The sequence below is a fragment of the Clupea harengus genome, chromosome 14 (assembly GCF_900700415.2).
Source record: "Clupea harengus chromosome 14, Ch_v2.0.2, whole genome shotgun sequence".
Taxonomy (NCBI): domain Eukaryota; kingdom Metazoa; phylum Chordata; class Actinopteri; order Clupeiformes; family Clupeidae; genus Clupea; species Clupea harengus.
In genome coordinates, this window is record NC_045165.1 from 17,206,716 (window position 1) to 17,231,521 (window position 24,806).

The 24,806-nt window shown below is 39.9% G+C and overlaps 2 protein-coding genes, 1 long non-coding RNA gene and 1 pseudogene across 4 annotated transcripts; all 4 read right to left on the reverse strand.

Moving 5' to 3' along the window:
* Positions 1-3,329: 3,329 nt before the first annotated feature.
* LOC116223446 lies at positions 3,330-4,390 on the reverse strand. Its single transcript, XR_004165091.2, has 3 exons — positions 4,316-4,390; positions 3,702-3,821; positions 3,330-3,399 (listed from the first exon to the last, which is right to left on the reverse strand). It is a non-coding gene; the product is annotated as an uncharacterized LOC116223446 (long non-coding RNA).
* Positions 4,391-7,837: 3,447 nt separating this feature from the next.
* LOC105908270 (procathepsin L-like) lies at positions 7,838-14,735 on the reverse strand. 2 transcript variants are annotated; one of them, XM_012836749.3, is made up of 9 exons: positions 14,612-14,735; positions 14,394-14,511; positions 14,084-14,226; positions 12,506-12,712; positions 12,048-12,239; positions 11,413-11,578; positions 11,093-11,198; positions 10,861-10,962; positions 7,838-8,822 (listed from the first exon to the last, which is right to left on the reverse strand). In XM_012836749.3, the coding sequence occupies exons 2-8, from the start codon at positions 14,491-14,493 to the stop codon at positions 10,863-10,865; spliced, it is 1,014 nt and encodes a 337-aa protein (XP_012692203.2). In that variant the 5' UTR covers positions 14,494-14,511; positions 14,612-14,735; the 3' UTR covers positions 7,838-8,822; positions 10,861-10,862. The 2 variants fall into 2 exon arrangements, with proteins under 2 accessions (XP_012692203.2, XP_031435999.1); XM_031580139.2 differs by lacking the exon at positions 7,838-8,822 and having other exon boundaries at positions 10,629-10,962.
* Positions 14,736-16,863: 2,128 nt separating this feature from the next.
* On the reverse strand, positions 16,864-19,343 carry LOC105908197 (annotated as a pseudogene).
* A 383-nt stretch (positions 19,344-19,726) lies between these two features.
* LOC105908276 (procathepsin L-like) lies at positions 19,727-23,751 on the reverse strand. Its single transcript, XM_031580140.2, has 8 exons — positions 23,638-23,751; positions 23,321-23,463; positions 22,987-23,193; positions 22,664-22,855; positions 21,588-21,750; positions 21,308-21,413; positions 21,089-21,190; positions 19,727-20,517 (listed from the first exon to the last, which is right to left on the reverse strand). The coding sequence occupies exons 1-7, from the start codon at positions 23,735-23,737 to the stop codon at positions 21,091-21,093; spliced, it is 1,011 nt and encodes a 336-aa protein (XP_031436000.1). The 5' UTR covers positions 23,738-23,751; the 3' UTR covers positions 19,727-20,517; positions 21,089-21,090.
* Positions 23,752-24,806: the final 1,055 nt, after the last annotated feature.

Sequence of the window (24,806 nt, forward strand, 5' to 3'; positions counted from 1 at the left end):
ACTTTGAATGTTGGCCATTGCCATCATCCCCAACCACGTGTCACACCTTTATCTTGCCTTATGAAACCAGAACTGGGTGCTCTTCCGCAGCCACATGTCAGGTAAAAAGAACATCTCCATCAGTCTCAAGCCAAATAAATACAGATACTATTACCTATACAGTACTTATGAAGAACATTATGTAGAGTTCAGATTCTTGCATACAATGCAATAGAGCTGATGTGAATAATTACTTGTTTGTTATCTCATTTGTTATGTTATGTTGTCTTTGTGTGCAGTATCTCAATGCAGCAGCAGAGTGACAAGTCATAATGCAGATCTGACCTCTGACCTCTTTCTCCCTCAGGGAGCTGGGCAAACCAAGGGCTCCTGCCACATGGAGTTTCAATATTACTATGGACAACATGCAGCTGGCCAGCAAACCGTCAGTAATGCTTAGAGAACCACCAACATCATTCCCACGCCTTCTCGAGATGGATATCTCTCAGAGCAGACAGAGAGCTCTTCGCATAGCACAAGCTAGGTAGGCATGCAGACACACACACACACACACACTTTGTTCTCTTTGTGAATCTTTTTGTATTTAATTTGCAGATGGCAAAGAATGATGCTTTAAAGACAAACAAGAATTTGACACGTGTAGAAGAGATGATAATGAATGCTTGAAAAATATTTTTCTTTTTTTTTAAATCAGGACAATGGCCCCAGTGCTATCAAGAGGAGACTTATAAAGAACCTTTTTCTACAAATCTATTTTAATACATCAAACTGCAATAGTGCAACTGTCAGGCTTTTCTTGGGGATTGAACCTGAGATGCTGAATCTGGGGAACCAGCGCTTAGCCCAGTGTGCTAATGAGAGGACCCAGATGCAGCTGTTGAAAAGGGATTCTTTATTGCAAAACAGCGGTAATCCAAAACACAGGAAAGCAGTGGAAAATCCAAAAACACAGAAGATACAAATCCAGGGCAAAAGGCCATAAACTAAAGACGCTACTAAAAGTGTAGCTATCAGCGGAACTACGCCCTAGCAGCGAGAGGCGATGCTTGAGAGCAACGCGACAAAAAGCAGTACGAGAACTGCACAGTGAACGAACCTTGTACTCGCGCTAGGCATAGCGAGGAAAACACTAACGACCCGATGAGGGCCACAGAGATTAGCCAGGAATTTATACCCTAGCTAATAGAGGGAAGTGACAATCACAAAAACGCGAGACAGGTGAGAGCACACAATGGGGAACAGGTGAGAACACAAAACACAATGGGGAACAGGTGAGGGCACACAAAGACAACAAAGGCACATGTGGACACAAATTAGTTCATGATGTCCCTTTGGCCACCAGAGGCCGCCAATGTGCCAAATGGTTGCCCGAAGTCGTGACAGCAACCATCATAAAATAATAAAGACTTTATATTTCTGGCCTCATATTGGTTGTTTTATTAGAGTACTGTCTTGTATTGTGCTATGTGCTGTGTAGGCTACAGTTAACTTGCCTTGTTCCTTTATTGATGTCAGGTGAAAACTTATGAGTGAAACAATAATACACAAGAAACGGAAAATACTTATGCCTAATTTATGCTACTCCGATTTCACGGAGTCGGACACAGGGAACGCCTCTCCGAACACCTACGAGCTAAATAACTTAGTCATTGTTTTTGAGCGTGCGAGGGAAGGCATCATTTAATAGAGGCTTACTAGACAAGTGCGTTACTAACTGTCACAGTTGTCAAAGTCCGTCAACAGAAAGAAATACAATATTGTGTGCGTGCAGGGATGGATTACTGAACGGGCTGAATGGGCCCAGGCCCAAGGTCCCCTGAGCTCAGGGGGGCCCTAAACCAGAGCCTCTGCGTGAAGATGCTGTTATTAACCTTGCTTGCTGTCAATTGTTTTTAGACTTTGTATTTGTTAATATCAGAAGTGGCTTAAATGTATCTCTTATTTGTGGTTGGAAGCGGTGTATTTTGTTACACGTCCTGACCAATGGTTTCATAATCCGTCCATGTGTGCGTGTCCATAGCAACAATACACTACAACATGAAACATTAAATCACTCCAAGCAATATACATTTGCTGACCTAAATAAGATGCTATTTGTTATTACTCGAGGTTATTTCAATAATTGACAATTTTAAGCTTGGCCTACCATTTTATGGGAGCGATGAGGGACAGGTGGGGCTTGAAAAGCCCCCCTTGTTCAAAGTGGGGAATGACAGAAAAAGTTTGAGAACCACTGCGGTAGTTGAAGATGGAGAGAGCTGAGGGATTGTTGGGCGGAAAGTCTCTGTTTAAGAGCCAAAATGACAGAACAATCAACAAAACTGAAGTTGTATGTAGCATTTGTCAAGCTGAATTTAGCTATCACAGAAGCAGCTCGTCTTTAAGTTATCACCTTAATGCAAAGCATATTAACGATCTTAAGATTTACCAACGAGGGGCTCCATTGTGTTTAAAAAAAAATACAATTAAACAACAGTGTCTAAAATTCACCCTGTATGAAGTGATTACTCGTAAATTTATAAGATTTAGTCTTAAGAAGAAAAACTAACTTTTAATCGCGATTAATTAATTTAAAAATGTGCGATTAATTAGTTAATTTTTTTTAATCGATTGACAGCCCTAGTCAGGAGTGAACTGCAACTGTCTTCTAGACACTGGGTCTCAGGTGACCACAATTTCAGCTTCATTCTATGAAAATCATCTATCTGAGTACCCCATTCAACCACTAGATGGCCTGGATGTTGAGGGTGCTAATGGGAAAAACGTTCCATACTTGGCCTGAAATTCCCCAAGAACTTTGTTGCAAATGAACCTGAAGTGTCCACTTTAGCACTTGTGAATCCAGATATACGCAGTAGCTGCGATGCACCTGTACTCATTGGGACGAATGCCCTCGACGTCTTGTATGATGAACATTGTCACGGGCAGGATCCCAATATCAGAGAACTTCCTCGTTACATTGATTGTTGACGTAATGTTAGATCGGGCAGTATTGTTGATCTGCTTTTAAGACACACTTTTGTTCTGATGTTCAAGTTGTTAATTTCTGTTGCACTGAAATGAAGTGTAAATAAAGAATAAGTAGGCTACTCCCTTTGTCAAGGAGGGATTACTATTAAAAGTCGTCATGAACTGTCAAATGGACAGTCATGTTGTAATTTTAAAGTATTATTTAAAACTGTATGGTATGCAGCCATTTATTTCATTGTGTATCGCTATGCTGTAAAAATATTACAATTTGACAAGTCGGCACTTACCGTTCTTAAAATGATCAGTTAGCAAGACAACCTGTATAAAGAAGATTTCACCCTCACATTACAGTTTCAGTTTTCACTGAATCTTAGTTCTTGGTCCTGGCCTCATTAATCTCTTTCTCGGACTCTTTGGACCATATCCATCCTGTACAGATGATGGGAAAACAGTTACACGAATGAATTTCTACCTCTACATATCTTCAGATTTATGGATGACGAGGCTACCTTTAATTGGTGTGTATGTACAGTTTTTTTAAATCATCTGGTGTTAAAGCACCGCACTATCATGTTTTTGGTGCAGGGTTTTATTGCAACAGACAACTTGCCCACCATCACTGGAAATAACTGGTTAAACTACTTCTCAGCTCACAGAATGTCCACATTTCTTTGGTGATAATGTAGACTATTTCCAGGCAAATTGTTTTGGATTTCGTGTACGCTACTTACGAAATGCAGCGAGGCCCAGCATGGGCACCAGGAGGGCATAATTCCACTTGCTGTTACCCCCACCTGCCCCCTGGTCGGGCCTTATGTTCCAGTCTGGGTCGTTCAAGTTGTTCATCTACCCTGTAGTCAAACAAGCGAATAAACCCTGCTTCCCCAAAACCAAGCTTCGCACCATGGGCGACCGAGGCTTTTGCTCGGCAGCACCACGCTTATGGAACAGCCTCCCTGACCACCTAAGGGCAACGCAGACGCTGGACTCCTTTTAAGCTGGACTAAAAACATTTTTATTTAGGAAGGCATTTCTGGCCTTGTGTTAAATCGTATGTTAAAATGTTAAAAAATTAGTTATGTTAACTAATTTTAATTTTATTGTATTATTATAGTTAGTTTCTAATATGTTGGCACTCTGAGATTCTTCTGAATGAAGAGTGCATTACAAATAAGATGAATTATTATTTTATTATTATTAAACTGTCAAAAGGACATCAGGTTGTAACTTTGGCGAATCATTAACAAAATATGGTATGCGGTTATTCATTTTATTGTGCATCCCTATGCTTCAAAACATATAAATGCCAGATAACTTGTCATTGAATGCATAGATAATAGCGTACCTGAAAAACAACCTTAATATTTCACAGAAACCTCTCGTTGCAGTTTTCATTTCTTACCGAATCTTGTTTCCTCTTTTAGCCATACTACTTTTCTGTTTTGTGAAAAGTAGGGGTGTGAAGGGTGTTTGGTCAACATCTATATGCATAGCAATGTAATTGTCTGTCACTTTAACAATTGACTGATAATGTACCATCATGTAAGTATGTTGAGAATGGTCTCACTTCCCAATGCATTTCAGAAAAAGATTTGTTAGAAATGTATTCTTAGAGCCCCGCCGTACAGTTATGAATGTAATCCTCCTACACATAATCAGCGTCACCCCAATCGTAGATGAACGTGGTAACGTCACCTGGCTAGTGTAAAGCATTGTATGAAGCTCCTCGAAGTAGGAAAGTATTCTTTCAAACACATTTCAAACAACACTTTCGTGAAGTTAGATATAGTGCTGGTTGTTGTGGCGAAACTAGCAACAATCTTACAATTCCACAATCAAGAGTCGAGACTCGAGAGGCTGAATGTGTAGATCTGAAGTTTATTAGGTCCAACGCCAACGGTCAATGGTATAGCAGCGAGTAAGAGCGTGACATTTCAGGGTGATTTCAATCGATATTTTCTTTTGTGATTGAATATGAAGGCGCAACTTCTAACTATTTTGATCAGTCTGCAGGCCTTATTCGTAATTGGCAATCGCGATGACATCGTTGATTTTTTTCAATAGGGTGGTGCGCTGCGTTCAATGCCTACAGCAAGACCCAGGAGAAGAGAGATTTTTAGAGAGCTTGATGACCACACCATTACCCTAAATTCTATGTTGTCTATGGTTCGTTCTAGGGAAGGACCTGATGGAGAGACTGTTGTTTTTTTTGAGTCAATATGTTTTTGTTTTAATAGGTTTGGTAACTTTAGAACTAGAAGAAGAGATCAAGAAAACTGCCTTCCTCCGGTTCCACCTACAGCCAGAAATGGCCTTCCATGTCGCCCACGATATGATTTATCAATTGAGCAATTTAACCAGTGCATGGGACTCGGTTTTAACTGGCAGGGAATTGCTTTTTTCCCCAAAATATATTGATTGAAATAACCCTGAAATGTCACGCTCTTACTCGCTACTATACCATTGACCGTTGGCGTTGGACCTCTCGAGTCTCGACTCTTGATTGTGGAATTGTAAGATTGTTGCTAGTTTCGCCAGCACTATATCTAACTTCACGAAAGTGTTGTTTGAAATGTGTTTGAAGGAATACTTTCCTACTTCGAGGAGCTTCTTACAATGCTTTACAGATAGCCAACGTAGTGGGACTGAAAACTATATCTAGACGTAAGGTGTTACGTAACTGACGACCTTGACATTTCATTCATACATACTACTGAAACGCTCTTACACTCACTATTGAAACGCTCTTACACTCACTACTGAAATTACTTGTATGAATACATGTGAAACGCTTGCACATCCTCATGTAAGAACATACATACATATAACTGAAAAACGTATACATACACATTTGAAACATTTATACAAATATATGTGAAACACTTGCACATGTATCTAAACTTTTTCTATCTTTGTAATCGTATGCAAGAGATTCAGTTATGAATGTATAAGTGTTCAACAATATATATATATATATATATATATATATATATATATGCATTTTCATATGTGCATGCATGAGTGTTTCAGATAGATACGTATAAATGTTTCACTTGTATGCATGTAAGCATTTCATATGTATGTGTATATGACACAGAGGTATGTATGTATGCGTGTGTGTTTCTCATATGTATGTGTAAGTGTTTCAGATGAGTATGTATAAGGTTTTATATATGAGCGTGCATAGGTTTACAGAGTATGTATGAATGTGTGAGTGTTTCAGTAGTGAGTGTGAGAGCGTTTCAGTAGTGAATGTAAGAGTGTTTCATTAGTATGTGTGAGAGTGTCAGTAGTGAGTGTGAGAGTGTCTCAATAGTTATGTCCTAGACGGCCCCTTATAGAGGAGGGTCCTCCATGTAATGATTCATTTTGACAATTTTGACAAATGTTGGTGGACTGTATCGCAAAATTCAGCATAGATTGCAATATTGGACTTCTGGTAAATTATCAGAATGGCTAAGTGGAGATTCAATGTCAGCATTGGTGATTTGTGTGTTTGCGGTAGGAATCACATAGCTTTCATGTAATCATCAGGCTTAAGGGAAGCAGAGTTAGCATGCATGTACTCACTCAGTGTTGCATGTGTGGAGATTGGATTCTCCCATATTGACCTTCTATATATGAAGAGTACAACATTCTTCTCTGATATGTCAACGCTCACAAGTCTGAAAGGTTTTGTCTGAAAAGTCCCTTACTGTTACACCATGAGAAGATTTTTTCTTTTATATAGTTAATAATAATAATAATAATAATAATGTATTTTATTTGTAATGCACTCTTCATTCAAAAGAATCTCAGAGTGCCAACATATTAAAAACGAACTATAATAATACAATAAAATAAAAATGAATTAACATAAGCATAATAGAAAACTTTTTAACATTTTAACATACGATTTAACACAAGGCCAGAAATGCCTTCCTGAATAAAAATGTTTTTAGTCCAGCTTTAAAGGAGTCCAGCGTCTGCGTTGCCCCTAGGTGGTCAGGGAGGCTGTTCCATAAGCGTGGCGCTGCCGAGCAAAAGGCCCGGTCGCCCATGGTGCAGAGCTTTGTTTTGGGGACGCGGAGGAGCGAGCTGTTTGAAGACCTGAGGGTGCAGCTGGAGGTTTGGGGAGTAATTAATTCTTGCAGGTAGGGAGGTGCATGCCCATTTATGCATGTATGGGTGAGTATAAGGACTTTGTAGTCAATTCGGAAAGAGACAGGGAGCCAGTGTAGTGAGTGTAATATTGGTGTTATGTGCTCATATTTCCGGACCCTCATCAGGATCCTGGCAGCGCTGTTTTGGATGTATTGCAGCTTCTGGATGTTCTTGCCAGTGATCCCATAGAAAAGCGAATTACAATAGTCCAGTCTTGAGGAGATAAAGGCGTGGACAAGCTTCTCTGCATCTGATAGGGTTAAAGTGGGGCAGAGTTTGGAGATGTTTCTTAGATGATAAAAGGAGGTTTTGCACAGGTGTTTTATATGGTCATTAAAGGTCAGGTGAGGGTCAAACCTAACTCCGAGATTAGTGACTGTGGAGGAGAGGGGGATGACCTGGCTGTCGAAGGTGAGATGAGTTAAGGAGGATGACTGAACCTGGTGTGGAGTGCCAACAAGAAGGGCTTCGGTTTTGCTACTGTTTAGCTGGAGAAAGTTGTTGCTCATCCATGCCTTTATCTCCCCAAGACAGGCGGTGAGACATGACATGACATTAAATACCTACTATATCCACATCCTGACTATGAACACTCTTAATGTGTGTCCTGTCCCTGTTCCTGTTCCCGTTTCTGTTTCTGTTCCTGTAACAAACATATTACACAAGCTTATATTTTGTGGTGGCACAGTTAGCTGTCCATGTGAGTTGAGGAATGAATCACATGGGTTAAATTCCATCATGTGAAGAGGGCGAACCAGAAATCTTTTTTGTTTGTATGGTTTTGGTTTTTATTTGTTTATTTGTTGTTCTCAGTTTTACAGTCAGCTAATGTCCAGAAATAGGCTATCTGCATCAGGGGTAAAAAACTTTCATATTTAATGCAGTCAAGTCATATATCTATAATTATTGCTTCTTACTTATTTATTGACCATCACTCAATCTTAGCCATTCCAAACACAGTATATACTGTGATTGCTGACATAGGCTGTGGTTATGGCAGACAGGCAGAGAGACACTGTGCATAGATAGATAGATAGAAAGGTTGTTAAAGCCTTTACATCAGTCAATCTATCATTCCACAAAATAAACCAATCATTTAATCAATCAATCCATCTCTCACTTCAAAATGTGATCAGACCTTTATCATTTCAATATGACCTATAGTGACTAAAATGAACAACAACTTAAGCTGTGGTTGCGGTCAAACAAGGGTGGCCTTTTCAAAGCAGCATTATCATCTGTACAGATATTTGGATAGGGAGAAACTATATCACATTTGTTTGATGCAAAATTCATTGAAACTCATTGGGGTACAGTGTGGGTTTTCCAGATACCTGATCTATGCAATACAAGGTTTATTTATCACTTTAAAACACATTTTTGAATTTCAATTTGTTGAAATGTATTTCGGTAACCGATAAACAGGGGTACAAAACTGTAGAACTCCACACGGCCAGCCACAGTATACCTCACACCATTATTCATGTGTTAAAGAAGCTACATTGAAAACATTTTAGAATAATCAATGTTTCCCGTAACTATCAGTTCCCCATATGTTCATGTCTAGTATAAGCCAGATACAAATTTGACAGATAAAAGCTGGTATTGAAAATTACAGTAATAATTGCTCTTCTGTTATGGTAACAAATATCCAGTGGACTATGTAGTCGTTGAACACTACATCATCTTCATGTGTCTCTGTTGGACCTCTGTGGAAAAAAAACTGAAAGTGAAACCGAAACCTTGAACTTCCCTCTATACCTGCACACTTCCTCAATTTAACTTCCTGTATTTCTTCTCATACACTCTCAGCAGTGACGTGCGGTGAGGTTCGTGGCTGGTGAGGCACTGACTTTTTCAGAGTCAAATTTACAAATACATAAACCCAATTTAGTAACGGCGCCTATTAACGCCCGAAACCTATTAACAGCCTCACGCAGGTACATGTTACTTAATATTGATTTCTATATCAACCAGGATAACGGATTTTAAACACCATACGCTCCTACCCAAAGGGGGTATTTAACTTGAATGTGTGCAAAAAATTGCAGTACAGCGTTATTTAGTGTACTAGACAGCGATTTATTTCTGTGTGTACAAACCCTCATGGAACGAACTGAACGAATTCGATTTCGCAACGAGAATTTGTGAGGGTCATAGAGCTTTCCATAGACATATATACAGAAAGGCTGTTAATGGGTTCCACCTCCTGTATCAGCTATTTTTGCGTGTCGGTCTACACAACGGAGAAAAAAACTGAAAACACGTTTCAGTTGAAATCCAAACAAGTTACCAGTCCTAATCTAGACACCCACCGCTACTGAAATATGTAAGATTGATTGATTACAGATTTTTCGATCTATAAATGTTTTTAATAGCTGGGGCGTTAATAGGCGCCTTTACGATAGAGTATCTAAGATCACCATTCAATTGGCAGCTTTCACATTGACTACTGGTTGTTTTTCATATCAGCATTCTTTACATAAACATAGGTAAGGTGCATACAGTAGGCAGCTGCTAGCTTGTGATGAACTCATGTGTAAATATTATGCACTCATGAATATGAACTCCTGAATATGAACTCTTTCTTACGAAGTTGCAGAAGCACCCTGAGGTTTTCTACCTTTTCCCATTATAATTTTAAGAGTTAAATCGAGGAGACTGTAACATCAGCTAGATAACCAGCTATCATTTCATGCAAATTGAACTCTTCCGATTAACTCTTAAGGTTATTAAGTGTCCTTAGCTAGCTAATTAGCTAACGTAACAACAGGATAACCATTGCAACCAGGAAACACAACTTACCTACAATTTAAGTTTAATTTCTCAAAATCAGCTCACCAATAAAAAGCAGTCTCAATAGAAATAATGGGAAATCAACGGAGCTGCCGCTGTAAGTTCAAAACCAAATTTATTCTTGAGGTTCCAAACATGTTCAAAGCAATTTGGCTTTAAATGTGAGAAGTCGATCGAGTTATCTTCTGTCCCGTCGCTTGAAGAATACCTTTTAACTCCGGCATTGGTCTCCCATTATTAATCATTTCACGTTTGGACTGAAAGTCCAGTTTTGAGAACTGCTTCAGCTTAGCAATAAAATCTTCCATTTTCGCCGTCAAGTAGAAGTGTAGAAGAAGAGCAACGTTTCCCAGCATAACCCCGACAGGTGCGCTCTCGCACGCCCCCTTCATTGAGGCAGAGGTACTGTGTGCCTCACCTACATGATTTTTCAATGCGTTTTGAGCTCAGCTCAAAGGTTCTACGCATGCGCAGGCATGCGCAAAACCCAGTTTGGAGCGCTCGCGCAATCCTAGGTGAGGCACTGCCTCACTAGCTCCCATAGACAATACATAACCTAACCTGACCGCACGTCCCTTGTTTTCTCCCGTCTATTTGAATAGGACAAGCGCAAATTCAGCGAATTCAGCGATTTTGATTATAAAAATGCTCGAAATGATTGGAATCATGCAGAAATTACACATATACCACAGATTAGTAGAGAAATATCAATATTTATTTTATTTTATAATTTTTTTTTTTTACTTTTCAAGATGACAGGTGAGGCTCTGCCTCACCTGCCTCATAGGACCGCACGTCCCTGACTCTCAGATTTATTCAAAGACATTCTCGTAACCTGATTCCAAAATATTCTTCCAGTGTATTCAGTGGGTTTCTCCTGTTTATCAACTAATGTCTTGCGATTTGAGAACATGACAACAACCTCCAAGATGCAAATCCTTATCTGCTCACCATCAGACCTCAGGGTAGAAGGCATAGGAAGCAATGCCACACTGGTTGTCCTGATTCCGGGACATCTTGATGTAGCCTTCCTCTCCCCAAGAAGCACTCCAGCTTTACAAACAAATTGAAGACAGCAAATATTATTGTCATTGTCAACAGGTTTATTACAGTAACACAGGAATAAAGCACTCCATGTTGTATGGATGATTGAGATAGGCGGATTAGTGTGATTCCTGCTCACCTGTTTTTCACCAGCCAGTAGTCTTGGCCATCTTCAGTTCCGTAGCCCACCACCAACATTGCATGATTCAGTCTAGTTCTGCTGCAGGACGGCTCATCATAGACACCTTTGCAAATCAGTCAATTAGTGAGATGGACAGTCAGTCAGTTGGTCTATCACCAATCAATCTATTACTACTATTACTATTACAGACAGACAGGTAGATATATACTATGCATAGATAGATATATACATAGATAGGTTGTAAAAGCCTTTACATCAGTCAGACCTTTACCATTTCAATATGACCTACAGTGACAAAAATGTACCCCAGAACCCACCAGACTCATAGAACCGGAAGTCCCGCTCAGCATCAATGGCCACAGACACGGGTCCCTCATTGGCCACAGCCTCTTGAAGGGCAGATTCATTTCCTGGAGTTTTCACCTTGGTGTATCCTCTACAGGAGGCACCAACATCAGAGGGTTTGAAGCGACAATTGTCATCCTGAGAGGCATTTATATTTGTGTCATTAGCACATCGTCCTGTTTTAAGATTGGCCGCACTTGCATTGTCTATGAAAAATATTGTTCACATTACTTACTACAATAATACATTTACTTTTACAACTTTTACATTTTTACAATATTTTGTTTATCCAAACCTACTCACGCCACAGACAAGGTACACTTTTCATTAGTATAGGACCCTGCTTTAGGGACATTTATGTAAATGAACAGTTCAAGAGATACGTGAGATTAGAGAGATGGGCATTATTCTGAATATGGGCTCTTCATCAGCATTGTTTTACTTCATTTTTTTTCATACTCAAATAGATGGATACTTCAGAGTGGGATGGACTGAAAATCCCCTTCGTTCTCACCTTACCTACAGCTGTCCAAAATTACACAGCCACCTACATTACGTCTGTCTATAGAAGAGGATTGTCTAAGTGTCCAAGTTAAATGTAAAGCACCTCTGCCTGATAAGGATATGAGTCCTCAGTGTCCACTCCTCCACTCTTGATGACGTACTGATAGGTCAGGTCTATGTAGCCTCCATTGCAGCCCATGTTTCCATAGGACCTAGAGCAGTCAACCAGCTGCTGTTCACTCAGAGAGGGGAGACGTCCATATTTGATACAGGTGTGAGACTCCAGTGCACCTGTCTGAAGAAGAACAGACAAGACAGACATTGAACTGTAAAGTCATCCATTGTTTAAATAATCAGGTACATTTCCTCTTTACACAAACACAGTTGCCATTGCTCAGTCAATAGAGCAAGGGCTAAAAACACCAAGGTCATGGGTTCAGTACCTAGGGAACATTCATACTGATGGTAATGTATATCTGCACTGGATAAAATTGTCTGCTACATGAAAAACTGAAAGCTCACACACATAAAAACTGTGACTCCTCTATGCCTGTAACTTACTGTACTGAATGCCCAGCAGGATCCACAGTGGTGGGTCTGGTCTTTGACAAAAGTCACACAGGCCTTTTTCCTCCAGTCCACCGAGTCAGGAAGTTTAGTGCCCCCTTTCTGTCTGGAGGTGTTTATACCTCGCTGGTCCAAAGTTTTGGTCTCGTTGGAAAGGAATGTGCTTCTGAGGAGGACAGTGTTACGGTACTCCTCATTGTCCTGTAAAATAAGAAGAAAACTGATTGGAAAACTGGAAAACACTCCAAAAGCTAGGAATATACCAAATAGATTGTATAGTGTTGAGGTAGATCCTAGTTGGGGAACTTTTGGGGGGGCTGATGGGATATAATTTATACCATATATTGAAGATTCAGTCTTAGGTTTGATCAGTCAGGATCCAGGTTTATTCTTGAAGAATGGCGGCCGACCACTGTGAGACAGAGACTTTCAGATCCGTCCTCCCTCACAGGACTTCACCTCAGCATATCTGACTTATTCCTTGAGGAACAGTCTGTTAAATACACTGATATCTAAGGGGTGTTACCGTCTATTCAAATGGGCCATGCATGCAGGGTTCTTTGTCTCGACCTGGGGGGGAGGTGAGACCAATGTCGTACCTCACTCCCCTGGTCAAAATCAAGTATATTCACCCAGGAACTGTTTACATGCTAGTTAAATCCAAATAAAAGTAACAATTATAACTAGGTTTAATATCATTGAATTATTGACTATGGCATATTCTTATGACCTATGCCGGTCCCTTCAGGGCTAAGCCCCTAGATAAAACCTATTTTATTTCTTGTGACCCAGCAAAACTAGGGGGGTCTGGGGACAAGCTCCTCTATAAGAAATGTTTGAAAATATCTTTTTAAATAGTGTCCTCTGGTGGGTTTTAGGAAGAGAAATTAACAAATTTAGATTTAAAATATGGCACAACAATAAACATATTGAAGACATCTGCTGAGATAGGTGCTAATTATACTGTAGCATGGTAGGGATTTGCAGCTCAAGTGAGTAGGTTAACGTTGTAGGCTAGAGTTCACTAGCTAGTTATAGCTGGCGGAGCTACTGAGTAGGGTAGCATACCCACAGGATCAATTAACCGGCATGATAAAAGAGAGCCACGACATCTATAATTAACTTGTGATGAACCATTTCGTTTCTTTTACTATTTTAAACTTCATGTGCTATACCTTTATATCCAGCAGCTGATTATGGCAGCTTTCACCAGCTTGGGTCGGACAGTCGCTCAAAGTCTGTTTACTAGACGTTATCGTCTGTTTGCACGCTCGCAAGGCTTGCTCACTCACGACCAAACAGCGCTGTGCGCTTGCCACCACAGTCTCAAACAGGCGGGATTCCTGTGTTACTCGAGACTATTTTATTTCTAACTCTAAAAATTAAACAAAATAAGTTCACTAAATCGGTTGTTAGGTGTGAATTTGACGATTTCAAAATAAAAAAAAATATATATTTTTGGGGGTGCTAAGGAAACTATAATAGGGCTAGATACGCCAATGAGGTAGATGTTGCCAGGGTAGGCACTTTTTGTCATTTGTATTGCATTCTACAATTAGTCAGTGATCCTACCATGTCAGAGAACTGGTTCATGCCCATGCGGTAGGTCTTGATGCCCTGATCAGCCAGGATGTTGTGGGCCAGGACCCTGGGACGGGTGGAGAGCCAGGTGAGTTTGCGCTGGGCCTCCTCCTTAGGGGAACGGTAGGACTTACCTATGGGGTAAACACGAGGAGAGAAACATCAGTCTTTCTTTGTGGTTTTAACAGTAACAACAAGCAGTAATTATTAACTAATGCTGTGACATAACTGATTACACCTAATTAATTGACAAGTCCATGTTGTACTTTAGAGAATAGAAAAGTAACGAGAGTCCCCTTGCCAAACTTGAGTTTCCATGCGTGGAACTCCAGGTCCTCCAGAGAGAGGCTGGCACAGCTCACCACTGCCAGAGAGGCAGCTGCAATGATCAGCAACCTCATGCTACCACAGAATAAAACCTACAGCAATGAGAATCACAGTTTAAACTTTCATTATATTAACATTATATGAGTCTGTGCATGGGTGTGTGTAAGAGAGAGAAAATCTAAAGCCCTTTACCTTTTTGAGAGTGAAACGTTCTGTAGACAATGAGGTGTGGTTAGATTGACAAAAGAGCAAACTTACTTCCTCCTCTACCCGGAGAAAGAGAAGCTCTAAATCATCTGCATTCACGTGACCACAACTTTCAGCTCTGGACGGAAGATCCAACAGTGCCAGAAAGGGCTGAAATGACCAAATGAGTTGATATATCCTCTTTTGCTTACGTTTTGGTACAGATATATTAGGCAACACTGTATGTCTGGTTTTTCTGTGTACTTGATACGTGATCAATGCAGCCCTTTTTTAAGTACAAATCATGACAAATTACACTTGGTGTTTTGCTTAGGATAAGGTTTCGAGTTGGTGTTCGCAACATACAGTGTATATATATATATATGTATAATTTATTCATATGTTAAATTATAAGCAGCTTACTGAAGCACTTATTGGGAAGCGGGTCCATGCTCTGATGTCAACATGTCAAAAAAAAAAAGTGTATTTGGACAGTCGGTTTTCTCAGTTAGGTCAGCCCGGGAATGGAACCATCTCCCAAAGAACATTAGAGAATCAACCTCATTCAACTGCTTTAAAAGAAATCTCAAAACATGGTTGATAAATAACCAAAAATGTGATCATTAGTGGGTAAGCAGTAGAACTTGTATATTGGGATTGTATTGTATTTTATTTTATTTTATCTTATCTTCTTTTGTTTTATTTTATTTTTGATTTATTGTCAATGTTACGTTTGATATACATACGTTAATGCCTTTTTTTAGGTTGTATAGCCTTTTTCAATCTGGCAGGGGGACTGCCAATAGAAACTAGCCTTTTGGCTATAATTGGGTGCATTTACATTTTAATGTTCATGAATGTACACTGTCCCTCTTGATCAAATAAACAAATTGCTTGATTGATTGATTGATAACATGAACAAGAATGTATGACTGAAAAAATCACGAGATACAAAACAGAACACAAATTCATGTTCTGAAGATGACATTTTTATTTAGGTAACATATATAAACATCACACTACATCAGAAGTCATCTAGGCTGTATTTTGGTCAATTGTATATATGGCTGCAGGAAGAGGAAACCGGACACCACGTAACAAACAACGTATCAACATCATAACCACTATGGTAGATCACATGGAATACAAAGCCTGACATGACTAAGACAAGGATATACTTTCAGTCAGCATTTGTGACGATATACATATATGTGTACAGATACACAATCAGTGACTGTCACCTCAGACTCTGAAAAGAAAAGAAAATCTGACAAGAACTGTGCTAAGACAGCTGAAGGGACTTTAATCACAGGCTCATAAGCTAGATAATGATCTTTATCTCCCAATGATGATCTTTAACTTCTAATGATGTCAGCCATGACGTATCAGGCTCCCATAATGTTTACATAACAGGCTAAAGACCTAGAGAACAGCTATTGTTAAGTTATGGGGAAACTTCACACCACACGTCTTTAAAAAGACACATTTCCCTGAAAACATCAAACATTTTCAGACAACATCATTTGAGAGCTGAAATTTGAAGTTGTAAAATATAAATTATAGCAGTAACCATACTGTGGTCAAATGAACTATCTTATTTTGGTTTGTTTGGGTTTCTCTTGTCCAAGGGTGTCTAATGTATAGTTGAGGCAAAATGAAAGATGAAAGGTTATAGTTGAAAGTTGCTTTTCCTTTCTGCATAGTAAGAAAAGATCAGTGAGGTTTCTAGTCGTCTTGTCGTCTAGTTGTCTCTGATTGACCTCTGTGGGACAAACAGACAGTGAAATATTAGGTTTGTCACAGAGGGCTCTCACTACGAGTCCTAACCCATTTCGTTTTTTCACCACCTAATACTTTTCAAGAGTTTACGTACTTATATGAAATACAAAAAAATGTCTAAACTCATGACTTCTTCGATTTTGGTGGCTCATTAATTATTTACTCATGTAATAGGCGCTATTTCCTCTCCTACTTCCTAGGCCAGAGAACTTTCATTGAAAGGAAGGAGTATAAATCTGGAAATTAAATGAATACTGTGTACACATAAGAATTTCTCAAATTTGCATTTCAAATAACATTGTTAAACCGAGTGGGATTTCTGTCATCAACAAATGAATGTATTGTAATTGTATTGGATGTATTGAATTAATGATTCGAATGTACTGTCATATACTGACACTAATAACCTCAAGATATAACCTGGAGTGTTTCTAATCGTATGTGATCTGAGTCATACAGTACGTGTCACCAACTCACCATCAGACTATAGGATAACAGGCATAAGATGCAATGCCACACTGGTTGCCGTGATTCCGGGACATCTTGAATTAGCCTTCCTCTCCCCAAGAAACACCCCAGCTATACAAAGGCATTCAAAAAGGCTGTCACCCCTTCTGTTCAGACATTTATTTAATACTATCCATTAGATAGATAGACAGATCTTATTTGAGTTACGATGTGATGTGTACCTGTTCTTCACCAACCAGTAGTCTTGACCACCTTCAGTTCCATAGCCCACCACCAACACAGCATGGTTATGATCACTGCTACTGCATGAAGGGTCAGAGAAGACACCTTTGCAAAACAATGAACACTAAATTAACCAATGAGTCATTCTGTCTATCTATCCAACTAAATATCCAACCATTCTTCTCTTGGGTTCATACTGGTCCCCTTACATCCAGTCAATCAATCAATCAATCAGTCAACTGATCAATCAATCCAATAAACAGTACCGTAGGTGTAAGAGACCCCCTACCAGATCCATAGTTCTGGAAGTGTTCAGCATCCACAACCACAGACAAGGGTCCCACATTGGCCACGGACCGCTGTAGTGCAGATTCATCACCACTGGGCATTACATCAGAATATCCACTGCAGGTGGCACCAACATCAGAGCGTTTGAAGCGACAATTGTCATCCTGAGAGGCATTTATATTTCTATCATTATCACATCATCCGGTTTTAAGATTGACCGCACTTGCACTCTCTATACTTAAGTCACTTTGCTGTGAAAAGAATAACATTACTTACTACAATAATACAATTACTTTTACAAATTTTTCATTTACATTTTTACAATATATTGTTTAACCAAACCTACTCACACTACAGACAAGGTATACTTTTCAATAGTATAGGACTTTGCTTTAGGGAAATGCATGTAAATGAACAGTTCAAGAGATACGTGAGATTAGAGAGATTTATTCTGTATATGGGCTCTTCATCAGCATTGTTTTACTTTTTTTTTTCTTACTCAAATAGATGGATACTTCAGAGTGGGATGGACTGAAAATCCCCTTCGATCTCACCTTACCTACAGCTGTCCAAAATTATACAGCCATCTACATTACGTCTGTCTACACAAGAGGATTGTCTAAGTGTCCAAGTTAAATGTATAGCACCTCTGCCTGATAAGGATATGAGTCCTCAGTGTCCACTCCTCCACTCTTGATGACGTACTGATAGGTCCGCTCTATGTAGCCTCCATTGCAGCCCATGTTTCCATAGGACCTAGTGCAGTCCACCAGCTGCTGTTCACTCAGAGAGGGGAGACGTCCATATTTGATACAGGTGTGAGACTCCAGTGCACCTGTCTGAAGAAGAACAGACAAGACAGACACCGAACTGTGAAGTCATCCATTGTTTAAATAATCAGGTACATTTCCTCTTTACACAAACACAGTTGCCGTTGCTCAGTCAATAGAGCAAGGGCTAAAAACACCAAGGTCATGGGTTCAGTACCTAGGGAACATTCATACTGATGGTAATGTATATCTGCACTGGATAAAATTGTCTCAGCATGAATAACTGTAAACTCACACACATAAAAACTGTGACTCCTCTATGCCTGTAACTTACTGTACTGAATGCCCAGCAGGATCCACAGTGCTGGGTCTGGTCTTTGACAGGGGTCACACAGGCCTTTTTCCTCCAGTCCACCGAGTCAGGAAGCTTAGCGCCCCCTTTCTGTCTGGAGGTGTTTATACCTCGCTGGTCCAAAGTTTTGGTCTCGTTGGAAAGGAATGTGCTTCTGAGGAGGACAGTGTTACGGTATTCCTCATTGTCCTGTAAAAGAAGAAGAAAACTGATTGGAAAACTGGAAATCACTCCAAAAGCTAGGAATATACTAAATGGAATGTAGTGTTGAGGTAGATGTTGCCATGTTAGGCACTTTTTGCCATTTGTATTGCATTCTACAATTAGTCAGTGATCCTACCATGTCAGAGAACTGGTTCATGCCCATGTGAAAGGTCTTGATGCCCTGATCAGCAAGGATGTTGTGGGCCACCTAATTAATTGTCATGTCCATGTCGTACTATAGAGAACAGAAAAGTAACGAGAGTCCCCTTGCCAAACTTGAGTTTCCATGCGTGGAACTCCAGGTCCTCCAGAGAGAGGCTGGCACAGCTCACCACTGCCAGAGAGGCAGCTGCAATGATCAGCAACTTCATCCTGCTACATAACAAGATCAACAACAATGAAAATCACAGTTTAAACTTTTCTGTAATTTATAACAACATCGTATGAGTCTGTGCATGGGTGTGTGTAAGTGAGAGAAAATCTGAAGCCCTTTACCTTTTTGAGAGTGAAACGTTCTGTAGACAATGAGGTGTGGTGAGATTGACAAAGAGCAAACTTACTTCCTCCTCTACCCGGAGAAAAGAGAAGCTCTAAATCATCTGCATTCACGTGACCACAACTTTCAGTTCTGGACGGAAGATCCAACAGTGCCAGAAAGGGCTGAAATGACCAAATAAGTTGATATCTCCTCCTTTGCTTACGTTTTGGTACAGATATATTAGGCAACACTGTACGTCAGGTTTTTCTGTGTACTTGATACATGATCGATGCAGCCCTTTTTTAAGTACAAATCATTACAATTTACACTTGGTGTTTTGCTTAGGATAAGGTTTCGAGTTGGTGTTCGCAACATACAGTGTAAATATATATATATATATATATAATTTATTCATACGTTAAATTATAAGCAGCTTACTGAAGTACATTATATTAAGAGCTCTTATAGGGAAGCGGGTCCATGCTCTGATGTACACATGAGCAAGAATTTTATTGCTGAAAAAATCATGAGATACAAAACAAAACACAAACTCATGTTCCGAAGATGACATTTTTATTTAGGTAACATATATAAACATCACACTACATCAGAAGTCATCTATGTTGTATTTTGGTCAATTATATACATGGCTGCAGGAAGAGGAAACTGGACACCACGTATCAAAATGTGACCACTGTGGTTATGTAAGTGGTGCTGAGATCACATGGAATACAAAGCCTGACATGACTAAGACAAGGATATACTTTCAGTCAGCATTTGTGACGATATACATTTATGTGTACAGATACACAATCAGTGAATGTCTAACCCTCAGGGAAGACACCTCTGCCTCTCAGCTGAGAAGAACTGTGCTACAGTTGAAGAAAGCCTTTCATCACAAATGTCACGATTTTCTGCATGTCAAATAAGAATAAGATGAGTGTGAAGTTTATCTAGAAGAACCTTATCTAGTTTTCACACTGGCTCCCTTCAACATTAGATCAGCTGGTAGGCTAGATAATGATCTTTAACTCCCAATGATGTCTGCCATTGAAATTACTGATGGTTTGCACACCACATATCAGGCTCATAACAGGCTACAGACCTAGAGAACAGCTATTGCTAAGTTACGGGGAAACTTCACACTACACGTCTTTAAAAACATTCATTTGAGAGCTGAAATTTGAAGATATACATTATAAATTATAACAGTAACCAAGGGCTCTTGTCCAAGGGTGTCTAATGTCTAGTTGAGGCAAGATGAAAGTTGTAGACATTTTTGCTTTTCCTTTCTGCATAGTAAGAAAAGATCAGTGAGGTTTCTTGTCGTCTAGTTGTCTCTGATTGACCTCTGTGGGATAAACAGACAGTTAAACATTAGGTTTGTCACAGAGGACTCTCACTACAAGTCCTAACCCATTTAGCTTGTTTGTCGCCACCTAATACTTTTCAAGTGTTAAACATACCTATATGAAATAAAGAAAATGTTATAAACGTCTTTGATTTTGGTCTTACTTATTTGTAAAAAGGCGTTATGTTCTCTCCTACTTTCTTGGTGTTCTAAACTTGTGACTTCTTCGATTTTGGTGGCCTCATACTTATTTACTAATGTAACAGGCGCTATGTCCTCTCCTACTTCCTTGGCCAGAGAAGTTTAATTGAAAGGAAGGAGTATAATTCTGAAAATTAATGTTTGCCTTCTCACTCCATAGTAGAGCATAGGCCATCGATAGCGACTTTCCACCGGATTTGGTATCCACTTGTTTTTGATGTTTCAGTAATCCAGTAAAACCACTGAGCGAGGGATTGGCCCAACCAGCAACTATTACTGTCAAATACTGACCCAAATAACCTCTAAATATAACCTGGAGTGTTTCAAATCTTATGTGATCCGAGTCATACAGTACGTGTCACCAACTCACCATCAGACTATAGGATAAGAGGCAAAAGATGCAATGCCACATTGGTTGCCCCGATTCCTGGACATCTTGATGTAGCCTTCCTCTCCCCAGTAAACGGCCCAGCTATACAAATACATTCAAAAAATGGCTGTCAACACTACTGTTCAGATGTTTATTTAATACACCACCATTAGATAGAAAGACAGATCTGATTTGAGTTACGATGTGATGTCAGCCTACCTGTTCTTCACCAACCAGTAGTCTTGACCACCTTCAGTTCCATAGCCCACCACCAACACAGCATGGTTGACATTACTGCTACTGCAGTAAGGGTCGTAGAAGACACCTTTGCAAAACAAATGCAAAAAAACACTAAATGAAGCAATGAGTCATTCTGTCTATCCAACTATATATCCCAACATTCTTCTCTTGGGCTCATAGTGGTCCCCTTACATCCTTACATCAGTCAATCGGTCAATCAATTTAATAAATAGTACCGTACGTGTAAGAGACAACCCACCAGATTCATAGTTCTGGAAGTTTTCAGCATCAACGGCCACAGACACGGGTCCCACATTGGCCACGATCCACTGTAGTGCAGATTCATCGCCACTGGGCGTCACATCAGAATATCCACTGCAGGTGGCACCAACATCAGAGGGATTGAAGCGGCAGGATCCATCCTGATAGATATTGAAATGAGGGCCATTAGAACATGCTTCTGTCACAACTTTTCCCATAGTCAACAATCACCAGCTCTACAATAAAATGAAACTGCATTTCTTGTGATAGTTAACTTTGCCCTAGAAGTTGAAGAACTGGAATTAATCCTCACAGTCATTTCTGATTTTTGCAGTAATCGTATGTTTCTTTCCTGTGGCTATACTGGCATTACAATATTCAGCACAGCATGAGATAGGAATATGTATGTCTCATGCCTTGTAATGAAGTTTTTTCTACACATTAACATATGGTTAGATGTAAATGCTGAACAAGCACTTTATTGAAATCAAAATACTTTTTTGAAAAATGATAAGCCAAAGCCCTTTTCCAGTTTCCTCCTAGAGTCTGTTCAGTACTGCACTTTGAGTCAATGTGCGTAAATGACCATCTGTGACCACAATTATTGCTTCAATACAAACATGGCTGCTAAAAAGAGAAAGTATATTCAAAATGTGAGAATAGTCTTAATCATGTTAGGATGGTCATGGCACAGTGATGATTTTGGAAAAGGCAGCCCATGAAAAAAAGATTAATGTGATGGTTTCCTTCCTCCTCAGTACTGTCATTGACATTCAAAATTTGACCTAGATTAGGCCAAAATAACACCACTATTAAAGTCCTTAGTCTCGCCATTTGGCGGCCATCTTGGCAACGCTTCCAGGCAGTTATTCTGGATGTACAAGATCAGACTCCCAGCTGAATGAATGTGGAGAGACATATAACTCCACACACCACAGTCAAAGAGACTTTATAAGTACATAGCTATACAGTTACAGATCCACACTTTCCCCCTCATTGGTTTGTCTCTTTCTATAATATGTTTACTACCTCATGATGCCTGCTGAAGAGGCTGATTTGAATAGTTTACTGTACCTCTGCCTCGTAGGGGTAATAGTCCTCTGTCTCTATCCCCCCGTTATCAATGACATACTGAAATGTTGGATCCATCCAACCTCCATTGCAGCCTTGGTTTTCATAGGACCTAGTGCAGTCCACCAGCTGCTGTTCACTCAGAGAGGGGAGACGTCCATATTTGATACAGGTGTGGGACTCCAGTGCACCTGTCTGAAATGCATGGTAATATGACAAGTTAGATTATTTCCACACAAATGCACATGCATGCACATACATACAGACACACACACACACACACACACACACACACACACAAAATGATTCCTCTTTCAGTAACTAACCGTGCTGAAAGCCCAGCAGGATCCACACCCTCCCTGGTTTTTGACAGGTGTAACACAGTCATTATCCCTCCAGTTCACAGAGGCTGACAGCTTAGCAGCGCCCCCTTTAGGTGTGGAAGTTACTGTGCCTCGGTGGGGCATGGCTTTGGTCTCATTGGAGGGGATCATGTTTCTGAGGAGGACAGTCTGACTGTATTCCTCACTGTTCTGTAAAAGAAGAGGAATTGTTTCTCGTAAACTAAACATGTAAAACACTTAAAACACCTTGAAACACACCACAGTGAAGAGGACAACCATACTGAATACACAGAGCAGTTCAGTTAGACCCTCCTACCATGTCAGAGAACTGGTTCATGCCCATGCGGTAGGTCTTGATGCCCTGATCAGCCTGGATGTTGTGGATCAGGACCCTGCGGCGGGTGGAGAGCCAGATGTTTTTACGATGGGCCTCCTCCTCAAGTGAGCTATATGATTTCTCTGTAGGACAAACATGGAGAGAGAAACATCACTGCCGTTATGTCAGGAAACGTTTTAGCAGAAGGAAAGATATTCTGGTGTATTTAGTTTAATAAATTATTGTACTTATTTTTTGACTTCAAAGAAATATTGATTGCAAGAATATACAATGACAATTTTTGTGAGCCCTCTCACCAAACTTGAGTTTCCATGCGTGGAACTCCAGGTCCTCCAGAGAGAGGCTGGCACAGCTCACCACTGCCAGAGAGGCAGCTGCAATGATCAACAACCTCATGCTGCCACACACAAGAACAAATAGGTTTTGACAATCACTGTCTTTGACTTTTTGAAATGGTGCAAAAAACACAGGATGTGTGTGTGTATGTGTGTGCGAGTGTGTGTGTGTGTGTGTGTGAGGTTCCTGTTTGTGTGTCTTGAAATCTTGAAACTTTCAATGGCATAGATATAACACCCACAGCTACTTCCAGTCAGGTGACTGTCACAAAGCAGCCATAAACAGGAGTGAAACACACTGACAGTGCTTACCAGTAAAAAAGGAAACATTGTGATATGCTATTAAGATGGCATGATCTGAGTCATTTAAAAAAGGATTGTCCAATGTTAAAAAGTGTGTGAGTTATATTGACTTCTTAGACACCGGTGGTTCCGCTATTCGGTTTTCTCTGTTTTCTGTTTCATTTCCTCTCTCTCAGGCCTCCAATGCCCTGGTGTTTTTGGTACTCTTTACTGGAGTCAGTGTCATATGGACAATCATAGTTGAGAAATTCCTCTGACACCACAAAAAACACAAAGATTGTGAAGTTGGACACCATTCTGCAAATGTCTGATATATTAATAGGCCAGTGTGTTGTTGTAAAGGTACATTACCTTCATAGACAAGATTATCAATCCATTTATTATCTAATACATTATTTTATTTCCTTTTTTCCCTTTTAGTGATATGATGTTATCCTCTTTATCCCTCGTTTGCAGTTTATGTACTTACACACAGTTGAGCATTTGTGTCGCTTTTCAACATGCAGTGCATATGCACATATCATTTTTGAATTACAGATAGTTTACATTCTCAAGTACAACGGGTATAAGTGTGTATTTCAGAGAGAGAGAGAGAGAGTTTGAATATCTCTTACCTGTTTGAAAGTTCCCTGTAAGATCCTATGGATGGTGATGAGAAGCAGTTTGACAGATAAGTGTTTAAACACTGACTCTTCTGCACTTAGGTGAAGGATGCAGATGCTCTTTTAACCTCTCCGCTCTCCTTAATCAGCCTTGTCCACGTGACCTCAAGTTCCTATTCTGATTCTCAATTAGTTCCTGTTCTGACTGTGATGATCACACTTCAC